The sequence below is a fragment of the Haplochromis burtoni genome, unplaced genomic scaffold (assembly GCF_018398535.1).
Source record: "Haplochromis burtoni strain Fernald_Lab_line unplaced genomic scaffold, NCSU_Asbu1 Contig_757, whole genome shotgun sequence".
Taxonomy (NCBI): domain Eukaryota; kingdom Metazoa; phylum Chordata; class Actinopteri; order Cichliformes; family Cichlidae; genus Haplochromis; species Haplochromis burtoni.
The window spans coordinates 79,654-105,657 of record NW_024583118.1 but is presented as its reverse complement, the minus strand read 5'-3'; the positions used below and the strand labels follow the sequence as shown (position 1 = coordinate 105,657).

At 40.5% G+C, this 26,004-nt stretch overlaps 1 protein-coding gene across 1 annotated transcript in view; it reads left to right on the top strand.

Annotated features, from left to right (window-relative positions):
- Nucleotides 1-21,590, top strand: part of malrd1 (MAM and LDL receptor class A domain containing 1) — a 66,338-nt gene extending 44,748 nt beyond the window's left edge. The window contains exons 21-33 of the mRNA XM_014330317.2: nt 1,571-1,751; nt 4,807-4,935; nt 5,043-5,204; nt 7,461-7,618; nt 10,168-10,369; nt 10,912-11,190; nt 13,619-13,744; nt 15,449-15,515; nt 18,019-18,110; nt 18,207-18,303; nt 18,407-18,467; nt 19,615-19,710; nt 19,816-21,590. Of these exons, the coding sequence (XP_014185803.1) occupies nt 1,571-1,751; nt 4,807-4,935; nt 5,043-5,204; nt 7,461-7,618; nt 10,168-10,369; nt 10,912-11,190; nt 13,619-13,744; nt 15,449-15,515; nt 18,019-18,110; nt 18,207-18,303; nt 18,407-18,467; nt 19,615-19,710; nt 19,816-19,914 (1,749 nt within the window). The 3' untranslated portion in view covers nt 19,915-21,590. The remainder of the gene's footprint in view (nt 1-1,570; nt 1,752-4,806; nt 4,936-5,042; nt 5,205-7,460; nt 7,619-10,167; nt 10,370-10,911; nt 11,191-13,618; nt 13,745-15,448; nt 15,516-18,018; nt 18,111-18,206; nt 18,304-18,406; nt 18,468-19,614; nt 19,711-19,815) is intronic.
- The last annotated feature ends 4,414 nt before the right edge of the window (nt 21,591-26,004 follow it).

The window sequence follows — 26,004 nt, the reverse complement described above, 5'->3', positions numbered from 1 at the left end:
CCTGATGACGTTACACAGTTTGAAAACATTTTTGATAAACCAAGCATGTCATTTTTGTCTTGCTAGCCCACAGAAGCGTTCTGCTAAGCAGTCTGTTTTGCTTCATTCTGGTCCCGTTATTGAAAACAGAAAAGGTTTCAGCTAAAACCGAGTGGGGCTGGTTAGACATGCAGTCAGGGATTTGTTTCATCCCCTTTGGCCAAACAAGGAGCAACAATGTAACCATTCATCCTCAAATGAAATACTCAAATAAACAGAAAATCTTCCACAAGCGACATACAGATGCAGATATTTTATGGGAAGGTTTTCAGCTTTAAGGGTTTCGTGTTTGAACAAAGATGAGGATCACATTAGATGAACAAATTCAGGAAATGATCTGCAGTACTTTACTGACTTGGATCATCTGCCATAAGTACAACATTGTATACAGTAGCAAAACACAGTGTTTTATGCACCACCGCTTCTATTTAAGTAAACATTTTTTCAGGCTGAACACGGATCACACTTCTTTCTTAACCATCACAGGACCATCGTCCCCACAGTTAATGAGCCCAAAGACTTCAGGTAGTTCTATCTTTTTATTACATAATCTAGGTGAGAAATCTTTAAGTAAATAATCCCAAACATTCATGCCGAGTTTTAATTTCTCAGGATTTTTTTTTTACTCATCTTTAATTATACTTAGTTACTTTATTTGTCTTTGTTGGCTTGACCGGAGCATGCAACAACAATTTGAAGACTTTACTTTGACATTGTACTCTTGTTGATACTTTTTGTCTTGATATATTTATTCTTTAGTTTCTCGAGTTTTGTTTTTTCTTTAATCCACTTCATCTAACATTCAGCATTACTTTTTAAAATCGGTGTATGTAGAGTACGGTTCTGTTTTATCTTATCTGAACTACACTATTGTTAAAATTCCATTGCATTTTCTACTACCTTCACCATCACCTCGCTAGATCCTGTTACTCTTATGCCCAAAGTATTTTAATATGAAGTGAGAGAGCTTTATAAAAGTCCCATTGATGCTTTTGACATGACAATAAAAACCAGCGATGAGATGCCGGCTCGTCAAAAGGCACGTCCACTAAACCCAAAGTCAAATTTGCTGTTTCCAAGCTGTATTAGTCATGATTTAGTGCCTGGCAAGTACCATGGGAAAAGGCATAGTGGGATTACAGAGGAATACACGTCAGTTTGTCTTTTAATATGTTCCATATGTGACATGAGAGAAATCTATTACTATACTCAGAAAGCAGGGTTTAAATGTGAGTCGCAGGTCTCAAGGCGGGGGAATTATTACTACAATGTTATGCTAATGCTAATGAGAGTTTAATGACTTCTCTTAGATGCCATTCGCTTTTTCTCAGCAGCAGCACTCTGTCCACATATCTGATTCAGCACGTTTTGACCAAGAAGTTCTTCACTCTCGACATGAGGCTTAAAGCTTGAAAAAAAAATTTCTGACGGTAATGACTGCTGTAGCTCTTTGAAATGAGACTGCAGCACCATAGTATGTGAAATGCTACCACATGAGCCTCTTTTTGTTCATCGCTGCTCTTCTCCACAGATGGAGAATAATTTAAAGGAGGTGTGGAATCAAACGGGACATCAGGGCAATAAGTGGAACCGAGCAGAGATCCCCCTGAGGAAGCTCAGGAACTTTGAAGTCATATTTGAGGTGGTGCGCCTAAAGGACGTGAGCGGTGGAGCGGCCTTAGATGACCTGGAGTACATAGACTGTGCCCCAAGTAGGTAGCATGCACAAACAGTACACAACAAGTTTTGCATATAGACTGGACTACAATAAAATAATTATGAAAGCACTATGAAGGCAAATTTCAGGTGAAATTGGGTCACTATAAGCCCATGTTTCATACACCTGGGGAGATTAATGACAATATTACTAGCATTTCTATTACTGCTCATTTTGTCACTGATGGTTTTGCTCCAAACGATTGTTTGTTCAATATTATTATGATTACATGTCATTTTTAAATGTACATTTTAAAAAAGCTATTGATTATATAACGCTTTTGAACACTAATTTAAAATGGGTTGAACCAGCATCAAAGCATTTATGGACTTTAATAAAAATGTAAAAGTTGTAGTGATGTAAAAATGAGTTATGTCAATTAAATGCCTGCGTACAATTATGAACGTGCAAGCAGGCATTTATTTTTTTTTAATTAAATTTTTTTTTAAAGATGCTTTTGGCAGATATATGGAAAATGACTGATAACCAGCAAATTCTAGCATGTTTAAATTGCATGTTGCTGTTAGCATTTAGCTTAAAACAAGCGACCTGGAGAAGTGATTTGGGTATTTCTTTTGTTATTGCAGTTAATTTAAAAAAGAAAATGAAGTTAAACACAAAAAAACATAATAGGTTAAATACATATAATGGTGTATATGTAAACAAAGTAAAATTGTATTATGTATGTATTGTATTATTATTCTTATTATTAAAACAAATATCTTAAAAAGGAAAAAAAAACTGAACTGAAATACAATAAAATAGAATTAGTGAATTTTAATTAGAAGTAAACTATTTCAAAATCGGCTAAGCAAAAGCACAATTTAACCAAATAAAAAATGACCGTGGATTCTTACACCAATGACAAAAGACAAGGTGAGAAATATTGTGACCAATTATTAGGCACAAAGCAACGGGCAAAGATAGAATAGTGTTAAAAGCTGCACAGTCGAAAGAAAGTAACGCACACCTTTATCTTTGATGGCAGCACACATCTGATAAGCTTATTGTCACAACATTTGTTCCCATTTAGAATCACGTTATTTTTTGCCACTTATAGTCATGATCGAAAAGTTGGAAGTGCTGCGTAAAGTCGTCTCCAGCAGATCCCAAAGATTTTGAGCGGGATTATGATGCGAACTCTGTGGCGGCCAATCCATGTGTGAAAATGATGTCTCACTCTTTCACAACTTGAGCCCGGTGAATCCTGGTATATTCATCCTGGAATATACAGCTGTCATCAGGGAAGAAAAAAATCCATTGATGGTAAAAATGTTTGACTCTGTCTTCTTTTAGTCAGCTGACCTCATTTTTGGGAAACATAATGTTCTTGAATCTAAACCTCCAATGTCATCAACGTCTCTTACATTTTTTACTTAGTTAAATCTAGTTGGGCTGGACAGTGTATTTATATCACATATTATTTATGTACATGTATCTGCATCTGCAGTTTTCAATGGTATAGTTTACAAGTAATTTACTATATAACTGTGAATTGCAGCCAGCAAAGGTAAATGATAAATAACGCACTGCAGGCACTATCGTAGGTGAGCAGAGGAGATAGGAAGGGTCTTTAAATTTCATTGTCCTAAAAAAAAGGAGCAGTGGAGAGGAAAAGTTTCAAAAGCCGGAAATCTCACCACCTGGTAAAGTAATCACAGGCTCGCTGGCGCTCAGCAAACCCCTGCACATATATTACCGTCGCTTTGTGCACAGTGGCAGTGCAAATCTTTCTTATTGCTTCTTAAATTTAAAAAGCAGCTTCAATTCAACTAAACTTTTAAAAGCATGAGGAAAATGTCTTTTATTAACTTTGTGTTCATAGCGGCTCATGTTTGCTGAAGTCTGGAGAATAGCCGTAATCTCGCCTTTAAAAGAAGCTGGACCCATGAATCAGTCCCTTTGTAAATGTGAGATTAAAGTAAAGCAATGCATGATGTAAACCCGCACAAACCCAGGTGCCTTAACGCAACAAAATAAATAACTCCAGCAGTTAGAGTGGTTGAGAAAATAAAAACTAAAAAAGATTTCAGCCTGAATTTCACAAAGTGGATTCAATTGTTTTCAGTTTCTCTCTAGCCTTCCTCTCTGCTTTCGTTTTATCAAAGTATTCTTCCAATAAGCTTCATAAGCGCGATATAACTATGCTGTGAAATTATTTTATGATCTTTCCAGCTGATAGTTTGGAGTATGAAATTGATTCTGCCGCCGGCACACTCAGAGAAAAAGAAAGGCAGAACTGGTGGGTCTCGAAGCGAGAGGAGAGTTTGATTGTCTTTGGGACGACAGTCGCTGACAGACGCCGTTTGATATTTATGTTTGAGACAGATGTTGTACATTAAACAGGACCTGGCACAAGGCTGGGCACCAGGGGGGATGTTTCCTGCTCTGCCGACTCTTTTCCATCTCCATCTCCAGTGCACACGTATAAACAAACACACACAGGAGAACATAAATACTGACCTGCAGATCTAAGCGGAGGCATAGATCAAAACAGACTGCAGACACACAAGCAGACAAATTGTCTGTCCAAAGCCAAATGACACAGACAGACAACTTCCATCAACTTTGAGTGCTCGCTAAAATGGATTTTCAGTTTATTATATGATGGGTTTTAACCCCACTGACCTCCCGGAATGAAATTCAACTCTTTCCTCATTTCACTCATCATTTAATGTCGCTGCCTTTGAAGTTTAACCACGCACACACACACACACACACATCTGCACAGACGTGGCTAATGTGTGTGTGTGCTGTCTGTGATCCACCTGATTTGTTTTCCTTGCTCTCTGTTCCATCTCAAACAAGGCGGTGCAGGAGGAAGGGGGCTTTGATTTCCCTGACAGGCCTTTGTCTGCGTTTGTTTACCTTCTTCTCCGCTGCTGTTCTTTGGTGCTGAGCACAGGAAGTCTGTGTTTTATTAATAAATTGTTCATCACAGCATTTTATTTCATGTCAGATTTAATTTGTCTGGATTAGAAAATGGGGATGAAATTGTTGAGGAATAATAGAAATTATGATTATTCATTGTAATTATCTGTGTGTTTTAGCCACTGTGGAGGCCGTTGGTTGTCCTGCGCCCACAGATTTTGTGTGCCGCAGCGGCCACTGCATTGAGTCCCACCTGGTGTGCGACAGCAAGGCCGACTGTGCTGATGAATCGGACGAAGCTGACTGCGGTGAGTAGAAATGATAAATAGGTCCCTTCTTGGAGAGCAGAAGGACAACTTTGAAACAGGACTGCAAACTCTTTCCTTTCATCTTTCAATTTCTTTCTTTCTGGCAGACAAAATAATTAGCTCGCCAGGTGCTTGTAGCTTCAACATGGAGGGAGACCAGTGGAAAGAGAGATGCCAACTTTCTCAAGACCCTGATGATGACTTTGATTGGAGGATTGGTTCCAGTACTGAGACACCAGGGGCTGGACCTATCACCGACCACAGCCAAGGTCTGCAGCTGCTCTCTGCTAAAATCTTACCAAAAATATGACCATACACAACAAGAAAAATGTGCTTTTACTTCTGCTTTCCTTTTCTCAAAGTAAGTCGAAGGTTTTTATAATGGCTTTTTGGGTGGTTGGCTGCAATAAGGTCTGAAATTAGCACAATGTGTTGTTTTACGGCATAAAATACATAGAAGTACTCCACTAATGTATTTTTAAGTTCTTTTATGTAACCCACAGAAGGCGCTCGCTAACCAACTACACAAAAGTTGTTCCATTTATGCATCGAGGTTCATAAAAGTAGAATTTTTGAGCATCATCTTACTGAACAAATAATGTATCATAAACTGATTTTCCCTGAGCTTATTTCCTTTAATTATCCAAAAAGTCTATAGAAAAGTCCACCGAGGGGTAGTTTTATTCTGTTTTCCTCATGTTTGGCTTTGTCTGAAAAAATCCTCCATCCTTGTGTCACTTACATGATACCCAGAATTACAATATGAGCATCTTCTGATCGGATGCTTCTGCCAGCCTCCTAGTTTGTTCCTGTTAATAACACTGGCAGAAAAAACAAACAATTTCTCAAAATTAGGAGCAGACAACATCTGCATTCTCCTGACACCCTCCATGTTTTCAGCTCTCTGGCAGCGCCTTTGTAATTACAACTTGACAGCTGGAAAATAGGACTGTGTGACACCGACATGAAGGCAGGGTTAAAAATACTTCCTGATCAATATCAGTCTGAGTCAAACTGAGCTTAACAGCATTCCTGCTTATCATATGAAGCAAAGCTGCTTCAAATATTGTTTTTTAAACTGATTAATTGAAAGGTAACGACACTTTGGCAACAATTACCCACATTTATGCGAAGCAATGTTAATCAAAATTTCCGTAAGACTTCAAGGCATCAATAACTCACCAGCTGAAAATACATTTGTTGACTACACCTGCTCGACTGCTTATTAATGCAAATATCTAATCAGCCAATCACATTTCAGCAACTCAGTGCATTTATGTATTCAGGCATCTACTATTAATATTAACTTGTATACTGATATGCTGTTACCCAGGGATTAAATCAGTTATTGCTGTATGTGAGCAAGTTTAAATATGAGTAAACTGGTAAATATACACTTTAGCATCTCTCCAAGATTAAACTGGAACTCTCCCCTCTCCTCCATCCCCTTGTGCACAGATGTGCACGAGTGCACGTCCACAGATCTGTCTGCCACAGCACAGTTAGCAGCTATTGTTTCTGAAGACATGAGCAACATAAAATTGTACCAATTGCTCACTCCTGTCTCAGGCTGTGTAAGGGGTAGAGAAAATGAGCGAGTGGCTTCTCCAAGCACGCCCTTTTTATTTAAGGCCTTGAATGATGACGGACCAGTTTGAAATGAGGACGACAAGCAGCATGAGTGGAGCGCACGGGTGAAAACTGTTAAGGAGAAAGTAAGGAGGTAAAGAAACACACACACAGCAGCTATTTTGTCCCTGCATGCCACATGAGAGCCATAATGCTGAGGACAAAGCAGCATTTTTCATGGGTGACAGTGCACTCAATGAACCAGCTGTTGTCTTCTGAGTTGCAGCTGTAACTCCACCTTGTACTGGCTGTCACTAGGTTGCTATTCCTGATCGGTCATTTGAGGTTATTGATCGGAAGGATGAATGATGGGCTGGATGGACTCGTGATCTTACAGCTTAAAAACACATGGACAAAGGCATGACTCTGCAAATATCCTGTCGTTATAGGATCAGGTAATGGAGCACATGCGTGTACACGTTCTTGGAAAACGAGCTCTGCCTGGATAGATGCACAGACTTTGTTTTGACTTTTATGATTTGATTCACCGCAGCGGAATCTGTGTTGTGGGTGTGAGCAGGTTTTTTTGTGCACTGTGGATTGTGATGGCCTTAAATCCCCCTAAACTCATGTGGAAAACTCCCACTTTGTTCTGGCACCGCACACATGCTGTCTCATCTCCAAGCCTAGCCGAGCTGAAGAAGCTCTCTGCAGCTTTTGGCTGCAGGATACATTTAACGACAGCCTTCCTCCGTCTAAATATCGTGCATATTTGAACCAGCAGAATAAGGTTATTGGATTTCTTTCCTGCAGCAAAGCTGAAATTTGATGGTTGAGCTGGGTTTGGCTGTGGCTTTTCTTTTGCCGTTTCAGCTTCATCGTTCATCGCACTGAGATATTACTCATGCCTTACATAAATGTTCTGCAATTGTAAAGTACTGCGTTTATCTCCAAAGGTGGTGGAGGGAACTTCCTGTATATAAACTCAGCCATTCAGCACGAGGGCGATGTTGCCAAGGTGACAACCAGGAGTCCATTTCCTGCCAGCATCGGCCTGTGTCACCTGCGCTTCTGGTTCTTCATGCATGGTTCTGATAGGATGGGAACATTGAAGGTGACCTCATCTCAGACAAATTTCTCTTCTGTTTGCTGCTTTTGAGCATCAGGCTTTTTTTTTTTTTTTAACTGTCACCTGCTAAGAAATGATCCAAAATGAAGGCTTAATTTGGATTTGTCAGAGATTTCTTTCCTCTTTTACTCAGCTTATCAACATATTTTGCTCTGCTTACTGTCAGTCACCTGATACCCAAAGGAGGGAATGAACGTCTTTCTTCCTGCAAATAAGCCATCAAAGCATGTCAGGTTACAAACGTCATTATCATATCAGTCTTTTCATGTCTTTTTAGGTCTCTTTGTTAAATGGGTTAATTTCAAAACAACAAACAATAAGCATTTGCTAAAAGCTCTACTTAGACAGGAAGTGTACTCCATGCGTAGCCACAGATGAGGCGCTTACAAGAAATCTACATCAATTATAAGCAAAACTACTCAAAAACTCACAGCTCTAAATTATGCATAAATTACTGTATTGCTAATCAAAAACAACTATTAAACCTTCAGAGTTTCCACTTTTGAAATAAGCCATCAGAAAGTATTGTAAGGAAGGATATTCTACGGTACTTTAATTGAGTTTTTCCATTTCGTGCTTCTTTTTGCTTCTGTTCCACTACACCTCTGATATTGAAAAGTGTATTTTTAAATTGAAACTCAACTAAACAAAGGAATACTCTCCCATAAAAGTCTGTTTTAAGAGACGATACAAAGGAGGTCAGTGATTCAGCTGACCTGATTTACTCAAGCAGACTGTTGGAGAAGCCTTGACTGAACATGCTTTGTATGCTTTGGTTTTCAGCCAGACCTCTGGAGCACAAAACAGACCACTGCCTGAGGACCTTAAAGTGCAGTGTGTGTATAAGAGATCAGAGATGTAGCTGGAAAAGAGGCCGTTCAGGTCTTTGTACTAATCAATAAAATCTTAAAATACATTTTAAAAAATGATGAGATGGTGTTTTTAGTTTTGGATCAGTTCGGCAGCCAAGTTTTGTAAGTGTACAAAGACAAAGGTCTCTCCATCTTTACAAGTTAATGTAAAATTAAGGTATGTTAAATAAAGCTAACAGTAAAGTGCCTTAAACCTGTCTTTTTTATTGACGAGCAGGTAGCAACTGCTTTGGTTTTGTATATGTGTGTGTAGCTGTGTTCCAAGTTGTTAGTTAGTTGTTTAATAAAACAATTTTAAAATTATGCTCCAATCTAGAGTAATTAAACGATGATTAAGCAGCATGTGACTTTGTAGTCAAGGTGCTACCCTATGAGAGTGAGTGTCCTCAGTTTCTCAGCCAGATCCATCACTCACTTATTTCATTTCATTTAAAATTTTAAAGAATAAGAAGAAATAAAGGAAAATAACATAAGATGACAGTAGCCAAATAACTCAGATTAAAGTTTCAAATCAGAACCTCATAAATAAGTTAGGCTCCAGCCACACAGTCCTAAAGTTAGTGACCGATTGGCGACCCCCTGGAAACCACCAATCGCTAGGGGAGAAGGTTGTATTTCCTGACCGGTTGGCAATTGGTTGTCCGATGCTGGTCTCAGTTGTCATGTGAAACTGGTCACAAAGAATGGCCTGTATTTGGAGTGCTCCAATGAAAACCTCCTCTCAGTTGCTTTGGTTGCTAGCAGTGTGTGAAGATTATCTGTAGTTTGTTAACAGAAAAGCACTACTTTTACTCGGAGAACCAACATTTTCCAGCTTATGCCACACTTTTCACTACAGCTCCATAGTTAGTTTGTGAGTGTTTGCAGACAAGTCTGAAAACAACCAGCAACCACAGCAATCTGCCAACAACCACTTGTTAAATGATAGGAGAATATGCATTTAACCTAACAACCATTTTGTATTATTGTTGGGTCTTACCTCACAATATAAAACTGCTGTTGTGATTTGGCGCTATGTAAATAAAATTGAATTGAACCAGAGGATGTTTTAATTCCATTTTCAAGAGGACGGCCTATGACTGGAGCCTAAGCTGGCTGCAGTGAGAGAAGTACAAATAATCTGGAGTTTTTTGATGCAGCACACTTTTTGAGACCAATTTTACCTGGCAACAGCTAGCAACCTCCAGCAATCACTTGCCAACCAGTTGGGGAATACAGTTTTTTCCCTTGTGACCAGAGGTTTTTAGAGGTTTGCAGACTGGTCTTAAGACCTGCATGACTGAGGCCCTCGGTAACATCACAGTGGCTACAGACATCTTTTATGTACATGTTGCACGTAAATGCATAAAGTATGACACACGGAAACACTGAAGCTCTATAGCGCTTCTGTTACTAGTACTCCAATTGTTTATGTTTTTCTACACTGCAGTTCTACTGGTTTTATTTAAGCAAAGAATGCACATACTTCTATTGCATGTAACGGTGATGTGTAAACACCCTGTCACCACTGAAGGAAAAATGTTTAAAGACTGAAAAAGAAACTTTTTTTATGTTGTTTGTTTGATTATAATAAATTTTGTATGGTGATGATACATGTTCTCACTCAAACATATTGTTACACATCAAATGGAAATGTCACTTTGTGCCACCTGACCTCACCAGGTCTTTACAGTTGGACCCAGCGGTACCCGTCTGTTGATGTGGGCAGCCACTGGAAACCATGGCAGACAGTGGACATACGCTAATGTCATCGTGTCCAGCACGGTACCCTTCAGAGTGACCTTTGAGGCCCAGGTGGGTGGAGACATGTGGACAGACATCGCCCTGGATGACATTTCCTACACTGCAGAGTGTATAGTTGGAGGTAAAGACCTAAAAGTTTTTCGCCTTCTTTGCCCTTCTATTTAGTTTTTCCTTATTTCCTATCCTTCTAGCACCCTTCTCATTTTTCATTTCATTTCCTCCAGTTTTCACATTCTCCCATTTCCCAATTTTTCCCTGTCCTCCAACATCTATGCTCGTCTCCTCAGTTTCCATATAAATAGTGTGAACCCTCGGGGAAAGTGTAGTGAGTTAATGGAGCCTGTTGCCCTGTAGGTCCATATGAATTCAATGCAGAGAATGGGTCAATGCCAAGGGACAGCATGGAGGGCAATGGGGAGGAAAAGCAATTACATTTATATTGTGTTGTTTCCTCACCCTCACCATTCTGTCCTCCCACCACCCCAAACTGTTTCTTTCACTGGCTTTCTGACGAAGCCTCTGTGGTCTCAAAAAAAAAACATTAACATACTTTCAAAAACAATCCTGGGATTTATCAATGGGGGATTTTTACTGTATTTGACTGAAAATCAAGTTTATTTAACCCTTTTGCATGCATCTCTCCACTGTGATTTTCCACCTCAGAACCTGTGACTCCTCAGCCACTGACTTGTGGTGTGAACCAGTTTCAGTGTGCATACTCCTTCCAGTGTATCCCAGAGAGCTGGTTGTGTGACACGGAGCCCGACTGTGCTGATAAGTCTGATGAAGAGCATTGTCCCACTGTTGTACCCGGAACTCTTCCTCCTCAGGTCCTTTGTCCTCTTGGTTATTTTCAGTGTTCAGATCATAACTGCCTCCCGTCCATAATGCGCTGCGATGGAGTCGTTGACTGTCCCACAGGAGAGGATGAATACAGCTGCCGTAAGTTAGCACCTCTTCATTTTTCACTGAGGATGAATGGCTGGAAAACTGAAGTGCACTTCTAGCAAAAAAGGAAATAATTGGCGGTTTTACCCATATTTAGACAAGATCCCATGAATTCATGTTTAATAAGTAACAGATGAGATGAAAACCTCTCGCAAATTCCCCTAAACATGTTTCTGATAGAGCTTAATAGTTCAAAAAATCACACGTGTTTACCAAAAACAACTTCTGGATAATCCACAAACCTCACTGCTTTCACTGGAACTACTATCCACTGAATAAATAGTCCCTTTAAACTGTAATGACAATGACTGTTTTCTCAGTGTCATCATCCAATGTCATCATCCAATGTAACATCTGAGATTTTTAAAAACAGGTACAATATAAAAAGTGTTGGGATAAAATCTTAATGTCTAAAGCAAACGGCAAAAAATGCAATGGGGTCACAGTATATATAGTAAAGCTGTTTCCACATAAAATGATAAGCCATTAAACCTCAGATTTATAAGAGGTTATCACATTTTCCATTAAATTTCCATCTTAGTGTCGTGTGTAGCATCCTGATGCAGTGGTTAGTCCTGTCAGCTTTGTGGCTTTGTGTTTGAACCATCTTGGGCTCTTCCTGTGTTTAGTTTGCCTACGTGGGTTTTCTCTGGTTTCCTCCAAGAGTCTAAAGCAATATGTCTCATTTGCAGCATGCTCCACTTCAAAAGCTGAAAAAGTTCACCCCCCCCCGCCCAACATCCATGTTTAATCCCGGGGATTTGGCTTTACATTTCCGTCAATGCTTAGTGGGCTACAACCCCCCCTCCAGCTTTATCTACTGTACTGTGCAAAATTCTTCAGCCACCCCTCATTTCTTATATGTATATATATGGGAAATGGTCAGAAATTTATTGAAATATCTGCAAACATACATGGAAATGCAAAATATAGGACAAAAATATAGTTTGTAAGAGTCTAACAAGCTTAAAGTCAGTATTTTGTATGACCACCTTTATTCTTTCTAACAGGCTGACCTCTCTCAGACAAGATTTCTTGTAGTTTCTTTAAGTAATCTTCAGGAATAGTTCTCCAGACTTCTTGAAATAGACTTAAAGCTCTTCTTTATAAGTTCCTGCCTTTTGTCCTGTTCTCCATCAAGATGACCTCACACTGCTTCATTAACGTTGAGGTCTGCTCTGGGGAGGCCAATCCATGACCGATACTGTTCCACTGTGTGTTTTTCCACCCAGGTGTGCTTTTACTGCATTAGCTGTGCATTTGGAGTCATTGTCCTGCTGAAAAATGAACCTGTTGCTAATCAGACATGTGGGATCAAATATCTGTGCTAACTTTCTGCCTTTATGAGCTCTTAGTTTTGACAAGATCCTCAAGACCACTGACTGAAGTGCAGCCCTAAACCATGATAGAGATACCTTCTTCTGACCTCCTCCTTATATGTTGACAATTATTTAAATCAGGAAGTTCAGTGATGCTGATTTTCAGTCCAGTTCTTGTGTGATTTGGCTTTTTTTCCCCACTTCACTTCCTTAAAAACGGTTAGGAAAAAAAGTTAGAAAAACTCAATTTAAAATGTGTGAAAAAGCAGCTAATGTCCATAAAAAATGTAAAGACCTTTAGAAAGCTTACAAGATTATTGCTCTAGACCACTTTAAAAATGAAAAGTCTTACTTCTTTGAAGCTAAATGTAAAGAAATGAGGGGTGACTGATGAGGGGTGCTCATGTGGTTAGAGGTCATAAGTGTAGATGTGCGCTATAGATATTATGTTCTACCAAAGGTAAAGGTTTACTGGTGCTATACTTAGTTCTTACTTAAACAGAGCAGGTTATAGTGGGTACTGCATACAGATTAAAGACCCTGTTTAATCATTTTTTATTTAGTTTTTAGCACCATAGGTTGAATTTCAGTCACCTCATCTGCACTGGGGTAAACGCAGTAATCAAAGATGTATAACAGGATGTGTGAGTGAGGATCACTGTGGGTACTATGAAGGCCTGTTGAGTTGCTGGTGTGTGTCCTTCTATTTAAAGTCAGCTGGTCTCAGTCCATGCTTTTAAATCCCAACACTCTCAGTGAACTACTTGATTATTTTAGTGTGTGTTACGTTTATATGGGCCTTGGTTAGTGTTTGTTGTGTTAAAATATGTTCCTTTGATAAAGTGAATTTGACTGTGTATTTGATTGACAGCATTAGTTGTACGGAGCCTGTCGATACAGTTTATATCTAAGAAGAAATGAAAGTTTTGGGAGTTAGAAGCTGGACTTTTTGAATATTTGTGCAATTGCTTGTAGAATATCTCCTTAAAATGCTTTAAAAAGGCAGTGAGCAGTGCACTTCTCCTACTATAATTACGATACACTCATTATAGTCTGTAAATTTAACACTCACCCTCTTCATATTTCCTCATTTTTTCCACCAGCTTGGCTCCAGTGTAAGCTGGGAGAACTGGTGTGTGAAAGTTCGTCTAGCTGTATCCCATTTCAGAGCCGTTGTGACCATTTTGTCGACTGCCTGCCATTCCACTCAGATGAATCCAGCTGCCATGGTAACACGCTTTTATTACCTTACCCTTTTTTGCCATTAACTGTAGCCCTGTTGTATGATTTCCTGACATGTCGCAGGTTGCACTTACTCTAAAGTGTCATTTCTACCACCTCTGTGTCACGTCTGTCTGTGCATTTAGCTGTGATCAAATGTCTCTACTTTCATTAGTCACTTCATGCTTTAATTTAGCTTCTTTTAAAGCTTTGATGTCAATCACTGTGACATTTACTTTCAATGTGCTGTTACATCTCAATTTGCTTTGATTCGAATGACACGTCTTTTCTTTGTATCCATTTACGAAAAAGTAATCTTTTAAAGTATTTTCACATTTAATTTAGCACATACCTTTGCCTTTTCTCTATATATTGCCCTCTCATGAGTCAGTTTTCCCTTAAGTGCTTCCAGTACTTCACTCATATTTGCCCATTTCGAGGGACTCTCAGGACATTTTCAGGTCTGGCTGTTTAGTCTTCAAAGCACACCTTACGGTGTTACTGCAAGCTGCCAAAATGTGATCCATTAAAACCTCTGCTTTCCTGCATCTTTGAGAAATAAGCCCAAACCTCCCATTCCGCCTGCATTTGCTGCCAAGCCAAAGTCACTTTATCAAGGGCTGAGCAGCACTTCAGGGTTTCATAATGGTATTTCCAGCATGATGATTATTTAAAAGGCAACCCTAATAACCCTCATCCAACCTATGGAGGCAGGAGCAGTCATCATCAGATAGATTAGGTGGGCGAGGGGAAAAAAGCATGCTAAAGTAAATGGTCTGTATTTGTACAGCGCTTTACTAGTCCCTAAGGACCCCAAAGCGCTTTACACACCCAGTCATCCACCCATTCACACACTGGTGATGGCAAGCTACATTGTAGCCACAGCTGCCCTGGGGCGCACTGACAGAGGCGAGGCTGCCGGACACTGGCACCACCGGACTCCTCTTTCACCATGGACATCGGTACAGATGAGAATCAGTCCTTCAGCTATTACTCAGAGACCAAACGGCTATTTTAAGTCAAAGATTCCTCAGTGTTCAACACAAAAGACATTTCTTCCAAAACAGTTTTACTGTAATGTTCAGACACAACTAAGGGAAGACACTGGCCACATTAATGACATGCACTGTGGTGGAAAGCAAATTGAAAAGACTGGAGTATTTTAGATATGCCAGCACAGTCTTGGCTCAACACCAGACGTGAAGTTGGTGCTTCCTTCAGATAAAAATCATGTGGGCAACTTTATTTATCACAGCCACAAGAAGAAGAAGAAAGATGGCACTTAGGGATCACTCTCTTTCTCTGATGCACCTTGAAAAGACCTCATAAAAACTCTAAGATGTTTGGAGTGACCTACCTTGAATAACTGACACATGAACTAAAAGCAAATGATTGTCTGACATTTACTAGTAAATAAAAACCATCGGTGTCTTTATTTTTGAAAACATACTCACTTTAAGTGGCTGGAATGCATGGTCTCTTAACTGCTCATGCTCTCTGCAGAGGTTAATGGATGACACTCAACAGTACCCCCCCCCCCCCCCCCCCCCAAACACATTTGACTGATTTCATCTTCTGAACAGCCACATGTCTGTTTCCTGTCAGATGAGGAGAGAAATGGTGGCTACTGACAGAGTACAGGGAGGGTTGGAGTATCCTGCCTTCTTCGTACAACGTGTGGTGATGCTGCATTTTCCTTTCTTCATTTGCAGAATGTCCTCCGATGTATTGCATGTATCACGGCTCATGCCATGTGATGACACAGGGGCCTGTTTGCATGTAAGCTGAACTTCACCCAGACACACACACACACACAAACATGCATCTATAAGCAGACTAATACACAAACTCAGTCACATTCATTAAGATGCACAAAAGAAAGATAAGTATCTTGTCTGTTCTTCCCACTCCCCCTCTCATCCTTTATCTGTCTGTGAGCTCTAAAACATGGAAATCCCATCAGTCTTGTTGCTTTCCTTGGAAAAGACACGCTCCGTGAAGCATGTGGGAATCTGCTTATCCCCTGCAGATTAAGCAGGATGGTTCTTCCTTCATTTAACCGCACCATAGTGTTTCCTGGGAATCTCTGATGGGTTCTCCTGGTCAATATTTAATCGTGGTCACCACTAAGAATAGCTATAGCGGGTAGACCCCCAAAAAGCCATGCATCAGATTAACCTGCCAGCATAATACAGCTGTCTACCTTTCAAAAACACATTCAAGACAGACACTCTGTTGGAGGTTTTTTTTTATTAAGCCCGTGAATCTAGCTGTCTGCATCAGCAGCTTGGAATGTCTCCAATGAGATTTTTCATTATAAAAGAAAGAATGCAATTATAAGACTTGGTGCTGGATCTGCTAACATCATTATGCACCAGTGAAGCCTTTCTGGGAGATTCACATTTCCCCCATTCTCTTTTCACCAAAGGTTAAATTCTCCAACACATGAATGTGAATCATGCAGCGGGGTGGATACACCTTCCCTAAAGTCACATAACTAACTGTACGCCATGTCAACAACCCAATAAGTGTCACGTTATTAGAAAAGCAACACCTTCAATTGAAATTAAATTCCTGCATGATATGAATTTGTGATGAAAATCTCTTGTTAAGACAAAACTGAGAAACTGGATTAATCCAAATTTGGTTTTCAACAACTTCACTTCCTTTTAAACCATTTTTACAGGAAGCTGGAACTGCTGCACAAGAGCTGCACACTTTGAATGCTAAGTAGCCCATACTGGCTTGTCTGCTTCTTATCTAACTTGCAAAGATGAACGCACGTCTTGTCGTGCACATCCTGACAAAAAGCGAGCTGCTAATGTCGGTTTGTAGGCTCGGCGACACGTACAGAATATAAATGTACCCGCAGGTATCAGTCCAGACAGGTTAGATGCTGGTGTGGTCTTTGCTTTTCAGTACTGCTAACAAGCTGTCTGCCCGTGACATGTGGGCACTACCGCAAATTTGTTTACTTTGTGTCCAATTTCACTGACAGAGCTCAGCTGCTGTCAATCAAGTGCACCCACACGCCTGCCCAGCCAGCAAAAAGGAGAAGCGAGCATTTCATCTTTTTCTCCAAACACCTCTTCTTCCTTTTCCTTCCTGCTTTATGTCAAAAGATTTTTTTGTTAATGCTTTTTGTCTCAGAAATGCTGCCTCATTCCCTCATTTAGTCCTGCTGTGTTTGATTCCCCTTTCCTATTCATGTCCCCGTCCAACATTCCTCAGTGCAGCGCCACCACCACCACCGCCTCCTCTCATTATGTAAGAGGACCTTACCGCCGTCATTCACACTGCAATGTGGTATGGACTTCCTGAAGCTGTTCCAGCATTGATAACAGCCCTGCTGTAGCAGAACTCATGGCCAGCACCTCTGGCTCAGTATTTGCCTCACGTTCCTCCACTCTGCTGAGCAGGATCCACCAGGGAACCAGGCCAGGAGCAGCCCACTGCCACGGCTAGACAGTCGCACAATATGCACGCTGACCCCCTCTGAATGATAATGACTCAGTCTGGCTTTGCTGAGAGCTGTGTGTTTCGAATTAGAAGGTCAATGTTGCTCTGAAATCAAGCTGATACTGAACAGATGTTGACTTGGAGCAGAGTCTTAGATTTGAAAAAGAGGAACTTACTTTCTTTCCAGATGCAGCTCCACAGACCGGCCAAACAATTCGCAATTAGCCTGTGTTTCCATGCTTGATGTCCAGCAGATAAACCTTGCACTTTTTGTCAAGATGGAAAAGACGCGTATGTTCAATAAGCTTAATAGAAACTGTCAGGATTATACTTCTTTTGTTTTAGTATTTGATTTTATGTAGCTTCAAAGTCTGAGGAGGTTTTTTTTACATTATCCTGTTCTTACTAAAGTTTTGATCTATGTCTATTTAATTAAGTGTTATATGTATATGTGCATGTGCAGTTCATTAGTAATGGATGACAGTGCCACTAGTTGCTTCGTGAAAGACAAGAAATATAAAGACATATTCAGGTATGCAGTGGTTCTTAAAGTGTACCTCAGGGCCTCCAACCCAAAATCTGATTATAAAACATGTTGTTGTGCTGGATTATTAAAAGAAAAGAGCATGATGGAGATCATAAAACAAGCATATTGTGTTCATTTATTCCTCTTATCTTTGGGCCAGTAGAGACTCACATTTGGGAAGCACATTTGAGTCAGACTCCTCATCATGGGATCACAAAACGGTGCTACATAAAACAAGACATGTGGTTTCAGCATCCGTGTCTCATCTTTCGTTTGTTTTTCCTTGCGTGGTCACAGCTGTCAGCCGGGATGGACAGGAAACCGTTGCCATGTCAGAGAGAAACCATCCCTCTCCACGCCTTCCCCGAAACCAGAGGACACGCAGATGGGTAATAAAGAAGCCCACCTCTTCTCTCACCTCTATTAAAATGACTCGCCTGAGTGTAATTACTGCATCCTTACTTACCCCGTTAATGTCACTGCAGTTCCTGTGTACGTTGGCATCGGCATCGGGCTGCTGCTGCTCGTACTCGGAGTCGCTGTGTGTGTTCTGGCTCTGCGCAAGAGAAAGTGCCACGTAATGTGAGTTGGAGCTGCATTCGTTCTGCTGTTTCACTGCTGATCCTTCGTGTAACGATTATGTTCATGATAAATGTGTTGATGAGTTTGTCTGCCGGCTCCACAGAAAGCCCAACCTGACGGACTACGGGGTGATGGATAACCCAAATTTTGACTGGAAAGCAGAGGTCAGCAGACAGAAATGTCCAATCAGTCATGTTTTGAGTAACATTAAGTTTCTCAGCCACACAAATCAAATATTTCTACCATTGTTCTCACATTTGTTCAATAAGTGGATTTAATTTTAGAAGAAGTCAGAAGGTGCTCGCCAGAAGCCTTTCTGCAAAATTAGATTTTTGATTTAGGATCATTGATTTTGCAGTTTGTGTGTCGCTATGAGTTTGTATTTCTCCGAGTGTTGTATGTACACACTATAGTGCCTATACAGCAGGTAGACACAATAACCGAACTATATAATCTGATCAAATGCAACAGCACAAGCTGCGATGCCAAAAATATCCAATTTAATCAAGATCACATGATGAAAGGCTTTAGAAACTGCTTCTTCACTGGCTTGCATTACCTTACACGGGCGCTCATATTATTGTCCGCCCACTGTGTGTTTTGTTTCCTGCAATTTTGATCTCTGCTATTATTCCTGCTATTAATGAGAAAGAGCCAAGCGTAGGACATGATGCAAGCACAGCTCTTCCATTTGGATAATGGAATGAGAGACACACACAAACACACTTTGTTCTTAGCTACACGGGCGTGTCACCGAGTAATACAAGTCAGAGTGATGTTTCATTGCTCTGACGACTCTGGATTAAAACTTTGCTCTGTGCATGTGGCATGTTTGTAAGAGTTATAATTCATAAACACATAAACACAAATGAATGTGTGATCACAAACCTTTCATGTACAGTTTCGTCATCATTTTATGAGCCATTTTTCATCTTCATGTACACGAGAAAAGAATTTATGTCGATGAATTCTAATCAGTACATTATTAAAGTGCATGTTGAAAACACACAAGCACAGCACACAAAATGTGTTTAACTACACTCATTTTTCTTACTGGCAATTTTAAGTAGAGCGTTGTAGCGCCAAACCAGTATATCCATGACAGATCCGCTTCAGCACTTACACAGCAGTGGAAACAGTTGGTGATTATTCCACCTCTGCAAGACGATGAAATATTTTATGGAGGTTAAAGTTGTAATTATGTACACATAACAAGGCAATTTGATTTTAATTGCGCTTGCATTTCATGCACTCTCGCACATTAAGCCTCATCTCATTTTAAACCCATGTACATGATTTTCGTTACCTCAGGATGAAAGAGCGGGCGGCTGTCCCAGTGTGAACCCCAGGAGGAGTGATGGTCACGGGCTTTCCATCAGTGTCTACCCGTGGAGGAAGGAGGTAGAGGTATGGTGTCTGTACACAGCCTTTTGACATTCACTCTAATTTCCTGTGCAGAAATCAGCACACAGGAAATGATATGTCTTTTTTTGTGCGTATTCATACATACAGGGTCTGAACTGGAAAGATGCCAAGCTGTCCTTCTCCAACCCCATGTACCCTTACCCCCCTAATCATAATGAGGCTGACAGCAAAACTTCTGATGCATAAAAACAACGGACATCACATTAATTTTTTTTTAAAGATATTTTTTGGGGTAAATGCCAACTAAGAGCATTGCAACAAAACCATCGAGATGCAGAAAACATGGAGACTGAATTGTGAATTGTGCGTACACACTCTTGAGGAGTTCGTCTTGACCCACTGCACTCAAGTCCAGACTGGGGGAGAGGATGCAAACGGTGACATGGATATATTTCACGATACCAGCTTGACTTCATGTGATACTTACATGTTTAAATAAAGGTTTAAAGCCCACAGAATAATTGATTGTTCAATCTAAGACATGCACATAAATATGACTAAACAGCACTGCGTATTTATCCACAGGAGTTCTGCTCTACGGACACCAAACTCTCTTGGTGAGACTTCAATGAGAAGATCAATAAGACTTGCATATTGGCCCAATTAAAATAGCGGATAATGCCGGAGGCTTAACCTGACTTTAATGGTTAGCATATCTGCTGCTTATCTGCTTAGTATAAAACACAGGTTATTTCACTCATCATCCTTTGCTTATCCAGGCTTCAACCATCCAGTAATTCTGTGTTGTGGGATGGCTGGAGACTATCCCAGCTGTCACAGAGCCAAAGGCATGACACCCTGGATAATCCATTTTAACTGGCCTAACACGAAGAGACAGACAACCATTCCCACAGACAATTTATAATTGCCAATCAACCCCCGTTTAGATTGTGACACAAAGCTGGTGTACCTGGAAAGCAGCAGGCATCCAACCTGGATTTGAACCCAGGACCTTCTGCTGGGAGTCAACAGTGCCCCCCCCAGCCCTTTTCAAAAGTATTCCCTATAAGAGACAACACTGTAGATGTAGGAGGCAACCATCAGTTGATATGTTTTGGCACTGAGTTGAGCTGTTGTCAGCTGATTTCAGGGGTTGTGGAATGAGGTTAACCTAACACTGTGTTAGATATATATTTTTTTAATCTGTACAAAAGCCAAACTGTAAAAAAAAAAAAGACCTACATTTAAAAGGTAGCTGCTACGTGTCTTTTATCCTGTTTTCCTCTCCTCATCCCCAACGAATTGCAGCAGATGGCTTTCCCTTGTCTGAGCCTGGTTATGCTGGGAGGTTTGTTCCTGTTTAAAGGGAGTTCTTCTTTCCCACTGTCGCCAAGTGCTTCCCCAAAGGGAGTCGTTTGAATATTGGGTTTCTGTGTTATTGTAGGGTCTTTACCTTACAATAGAAAGCAACTGTTGTGACTCGGTACTATTATAAAGAAACATAATTGAAATTTAACCGACCACAGCTTTGTCTTTCCTGCAAAGATATGAGTAGTCATGATCCTCTCCCCAAAATCGTGGCAAGAAAGTAGATAACTTCAGTCATTGTCATGTTAATCTATTCCATTAAAAAGTCTCAAGTATGCAGAGACAGTTAAAAATATTCTTTTTTTTAAATTGCTGTAACTCTAAGTCTTAGAACGGGTTGTGAATGGTGATTAAAGTTTTTTTTTTTTCATGTTGGCAAAAGCAGAACACATCCAGTTGACTGAATTAAAATGCTCTGCTGAACAACAGCCTCCAACAGGCTGCAGTCCCGAGTTCATTACTGATCTTTTTAAATCCTCACAAGTGCAAATAAAATAGTTTGGCCCTGCTTTAGTTGCAAATTAAAATCCATTGCAAGTTGTCGTTCTCTGGCTGCTGTGTGTGTGGTGTGAAGTGAATCTCTAACTCTCTGCATTAACCAACACAGGACAGCTGGATCATAGATATCCAGTTAAACCGGTCCAGTTATAAATCTGATGAGAGCTCAGGTTTGCGTTCTTTACGTGTGCCATCATAAATAGTCTTGTCGTATTTGACAGTCATCACTTTGATTTACAAGATCAGGACATGTACAGCGAGCATGCTGAAGAAAGCATGTAGGCAGCTTCCCAATTCAATTCAATTTTATTTAAATAGCGCAAGTCTGTCATTTACTTCTTGCCAAGAGTCATGTGATATGACCGATCCCACTCTTCTTGCTGTTAAACATGCGGTTACCCTAGCTTAGCGCACTTCCGGGTAACAGATTGTTTAATCTAACGTATGGGCATGACTGTAGAAAAGCTTGTCTTTTCAAAAATACTAATAATATAAATGTCAGTGACTTTCTTTAATACCCTCTCATTTATATTGTCATGACTACAGACTTAATAGGCTGACAAAATACTTGTTTTTTTCAAGGTTTTATTTTTTAAAGTTTGCATTTTGTAATTTTCTTATGGCAGCTTTTATGAGGAATTTGAGCGATGATGTACATACCTCTAAAGCCAGTGCAGTTGTCAGGTATATGTGTTGGTAACCACAGCCAGAGTACTCTGAGCCTTTGCACTCAGTCTAAGCCCATCAAAACAAACTCCCACCCCTTCGTACTGGTTCAAATTATGAGTCTTTCATTTTTAGACTTTATATGACCGCAGTCTCCATTGTCGTTACTGTTTAGTCTTGTTCTCCATCAGCGCAGAGTCTTTGCTGAGTCTGTAGGTGGCTTCTGGGTCAGAGATTTATCAGAGGGCCACAGGATCAATTTCATTCTGTGAGCTGCTCCTCTATTTTTATTGTTTGTGCCGTCGCTTTAGACGGCTCACTGCCTTTACTATAGCACACTGTTCTGCCCTTCAGAGCCAAAGAAGCACAACAGGGGTTTGGTCCCCAGTGACTACAGGCTGTTATGTCATGCCGATGCAGAATTTATTTACTCATTGTATTACTTACTAATTTAAAACAGCAAAACAAAAGAAAAGCTAAACATACTGGCTATTTCTTTCAAAATTTTAATCTCTAACTAAAAAGCATTTGTTTAGAAAGGCCAACAGATATTGATCCCTGACTTAATGAAGCAGCAGTCAGTCTAACTACCAGACTGAGACTAAATAGTAGAAATGATACAAGATTTAAACATATTGTGAATGCTATGAGACGTTTAGGCATGCCGACAGAAATTATGCCACAGGAATGTAAAATTTCTTTATATAAAAAATGGAAATTGACTAAAGACACATATAAGTGGAAACTAGCTTAAGAGATGGCCAAAATTATGCTCAGATAATTTGATATCCCTGATTGTACTCTGTGATTTGTGAATGCGACTGAACTCTTGACCCAAAATGATTTCAGAAACTGCATGTAAAAAGCAAGAGCTCCTGAAATTTTTGATATTATTAAACAAACAAAAAAATCACATATTTTTGCATATTGAACCTTTAGCTTTGCATTAAATTACAGATTTCAATATATTGTACTGTGTACAGAAATAATAAATCCAGTCCATGAACACAGCCTGTCCAAGTGAGGCTAACGGAGGATATCGAGTGACAGTTAGCCTGCAAAAAATAGCTATGGGTTGCCTTTGCTAGAAACTAAAACCAGTTTAACCTTTTTTCTTCTTTTTTTTTTGCCTGTCCTGTTTGGCTCTTTTGCCATCAGAATTATTGTCTAAAGGCAAAGAAAGATGCCCAACGATTTTACTTTACCAAATGGACCGTCCCAGCCTTGCCGTAATGGTCTATTTGATTCACCTTTTATTGTTTATTTTATTTTATTTTTTATTTTGCTAAATACGGGAAAGACTTCACTGGGGAAAAGTAAGGGGAGAAAGAAAGAGGGAAAGAAAAACAGTGGGGAAGAGGGACGGGGATAAAGGGCAAAAAACAAAAACCAACAAAATAAGCAGACAAAAAATACACATATCAATCACCTGGATCACCTGTTGAGAAAGAAAAAAGAAAAAACAAGCAGAAGACAAAAAAGAGCAACATAATAAACAACATCACAATGATATATGGGAATATGACAGTAAATACTAAATATTAAACATTATTGTGCAGCACGTAAGATCGACAGCACACAGTGTGCTTTGAGGTAGGAGCCAAAAAGGGCGTAGTTTGTGTGTGTGAGCACCCGTGTGTACACCTGTGAGCATGGACGCGCTTGTATTTAAAAAGTTCCTTCATGTAATGATCTGCTAGAGGGTGTGGGGGAGCCACAGCCCCGTCCTCCAGGGCATGAAGCAGGTATGGAGGAGATCAAGACTCCAGACATCCAGAGGCCCCCAGAACACAAGAGACCAAGGAAGACCAACAGAGGGGCAGCCGCGCCACTGTCCCAGAAAGAGCTGAGGAGAGTCCCAGATGAGGGCTCACTCAGCAGCCGCGGAGCAGAAGCCAGGGGGAGTTGCAGTGACGTGCCCGTGAGCTCCGCCGGCAGCCAGCCGTGCCTGAGTGACCGAGCCCCAGGCCGAGAGGTTGAGGGCACCCCACCCCCGAAGTGGCCCGAGCGAGCCCCAGGCTCCAGGTCCCGACAAGCAGCCACCAAGGAGTGAGCTGGTGTGTACCTGCACGCCCACCCCCGGACACCAAGAACCACCAACGCACCGATGTCTGAGGGCGTCTGCCACTGGCAGGGGAAGAGGTGGGGGGAGATAGGCCTCCATACCTTGGAGGGCCTGAGATGTCCCCAGAGAGGTGGCGTCTGGTACCCAACCTACATATAGACACAGACATAGAGGCACACACAGATACAAACATCCATTCCCACCCTCATGCTCTCATATGCAATTACTCAACACTCACCCAACGTGGAGACAAACACAAAGAGACACTGTACACACAATCACACTCCCCAAGCGTACTCTAAGAACCAGGTCTAGGTACCCTTGCCCCAAAACCAGTTTAACCTATTGATCCTTAGCTGTAATTACTTCATAAATCAAAGAGTATCCGTTTTTATTATTAGTCCACATCGGGTGAATTATTTTACAAATAACTAATGAGGTGACAGACTTAATCATGACTTATTCTGTACAGTTGTGTACTGTATTTATTCTTATTGTATTCTAATTTTTGCCTCATAACTTTTGCACTGTCCACTCCTGCTGTGACAAAACAAATTTCCCACGTGTGGGACTAATAAAGGTTATCTTATCTTATCTTATCTTATCTTTAAAAAATGGCTAATTAATGCTAACTACCATAGCTGAGAAGAAAAAACAGATGCAGAAACACCTCCAAAGATTAATGTATTGATTTTAATGTGCAATATTAACTGTTGGACAGTTTAATCACTTTTTAATCACTAATTTGTATTAGTCAGTAATTGTAGATAGGCTGCTCCAAAGGCAAAGTGCTGTGTTAGCATTTTAACATGTGGCTTCTATAGCCGTTATAGCTTACATAAGTAATTGCCCTAATTACTGTTTAATTTTCCTCACTAATTATGCAGAAACTATACAAATTCAGAATTTTGAGTTAAAAAGATGTTAAAGTTATGCATTAGATGTATCATTACTGACATTTATATTACTTGCTTTTCCCCAACAAGCCACACAAATGCACCTCCATCTCCCTCTGAATCACAAACATCACCAGCTCAGCCTTTTCACGGCCTCTCCATCAACGTTTATTTGTCTCACTCTGCTGACTTTTGACCTGACATGACAACAATCAATGCCCTACACAAAAACCTTTCCTACTAACATGCCACCACATGCTCGCGCAAACAAATCTCCCTTCTACTTGCCTTGCCTCGCACTCTCATACGAGGGCCTGCTGACAGGGAATGTGCAGCTATCTCTTTTTTTTGTCCGGGGCAAGCATCTCTCTGGTACTTTCGTTATTTGCGCTTTTCAATAGCGCGCAGGAGAGCTGCTACACGCCACAAGCCTTTGTCCTTGTGTTGTTGCTGAAGCAACGTTAGTCAGCTTTTCTCACCGGGGCCATTGTTGTCACACTTTTGCTAATCACCAAGCAGAGTCCATCTAGAGGTCACCGTTTTGTTTGTGTACCTCTCCGCTTCGAGAGGCCTACACAGTGAAAATGTTCCTGCAGAGTTCCTGTGATAGCCTTGGAGGACACTTTCTGTCAAAACACCAGCTGACTTGTGCATCATTTGCATACCTGTTCAGACATTTCCGAGCTCTCTCCTCCTGGGCTGTTATCCTAGATTTGTCTCTCACTGCAATTGTGGGCTTGAGGTACCAAGTAACCCTGTCAGGCCAAGGTGAAATTTATCTCTTTCCCTTATAAAGATGGCTCAGAATTGGTTCTCTCATCCTCTCTGGCTGAGTGCAGAGGA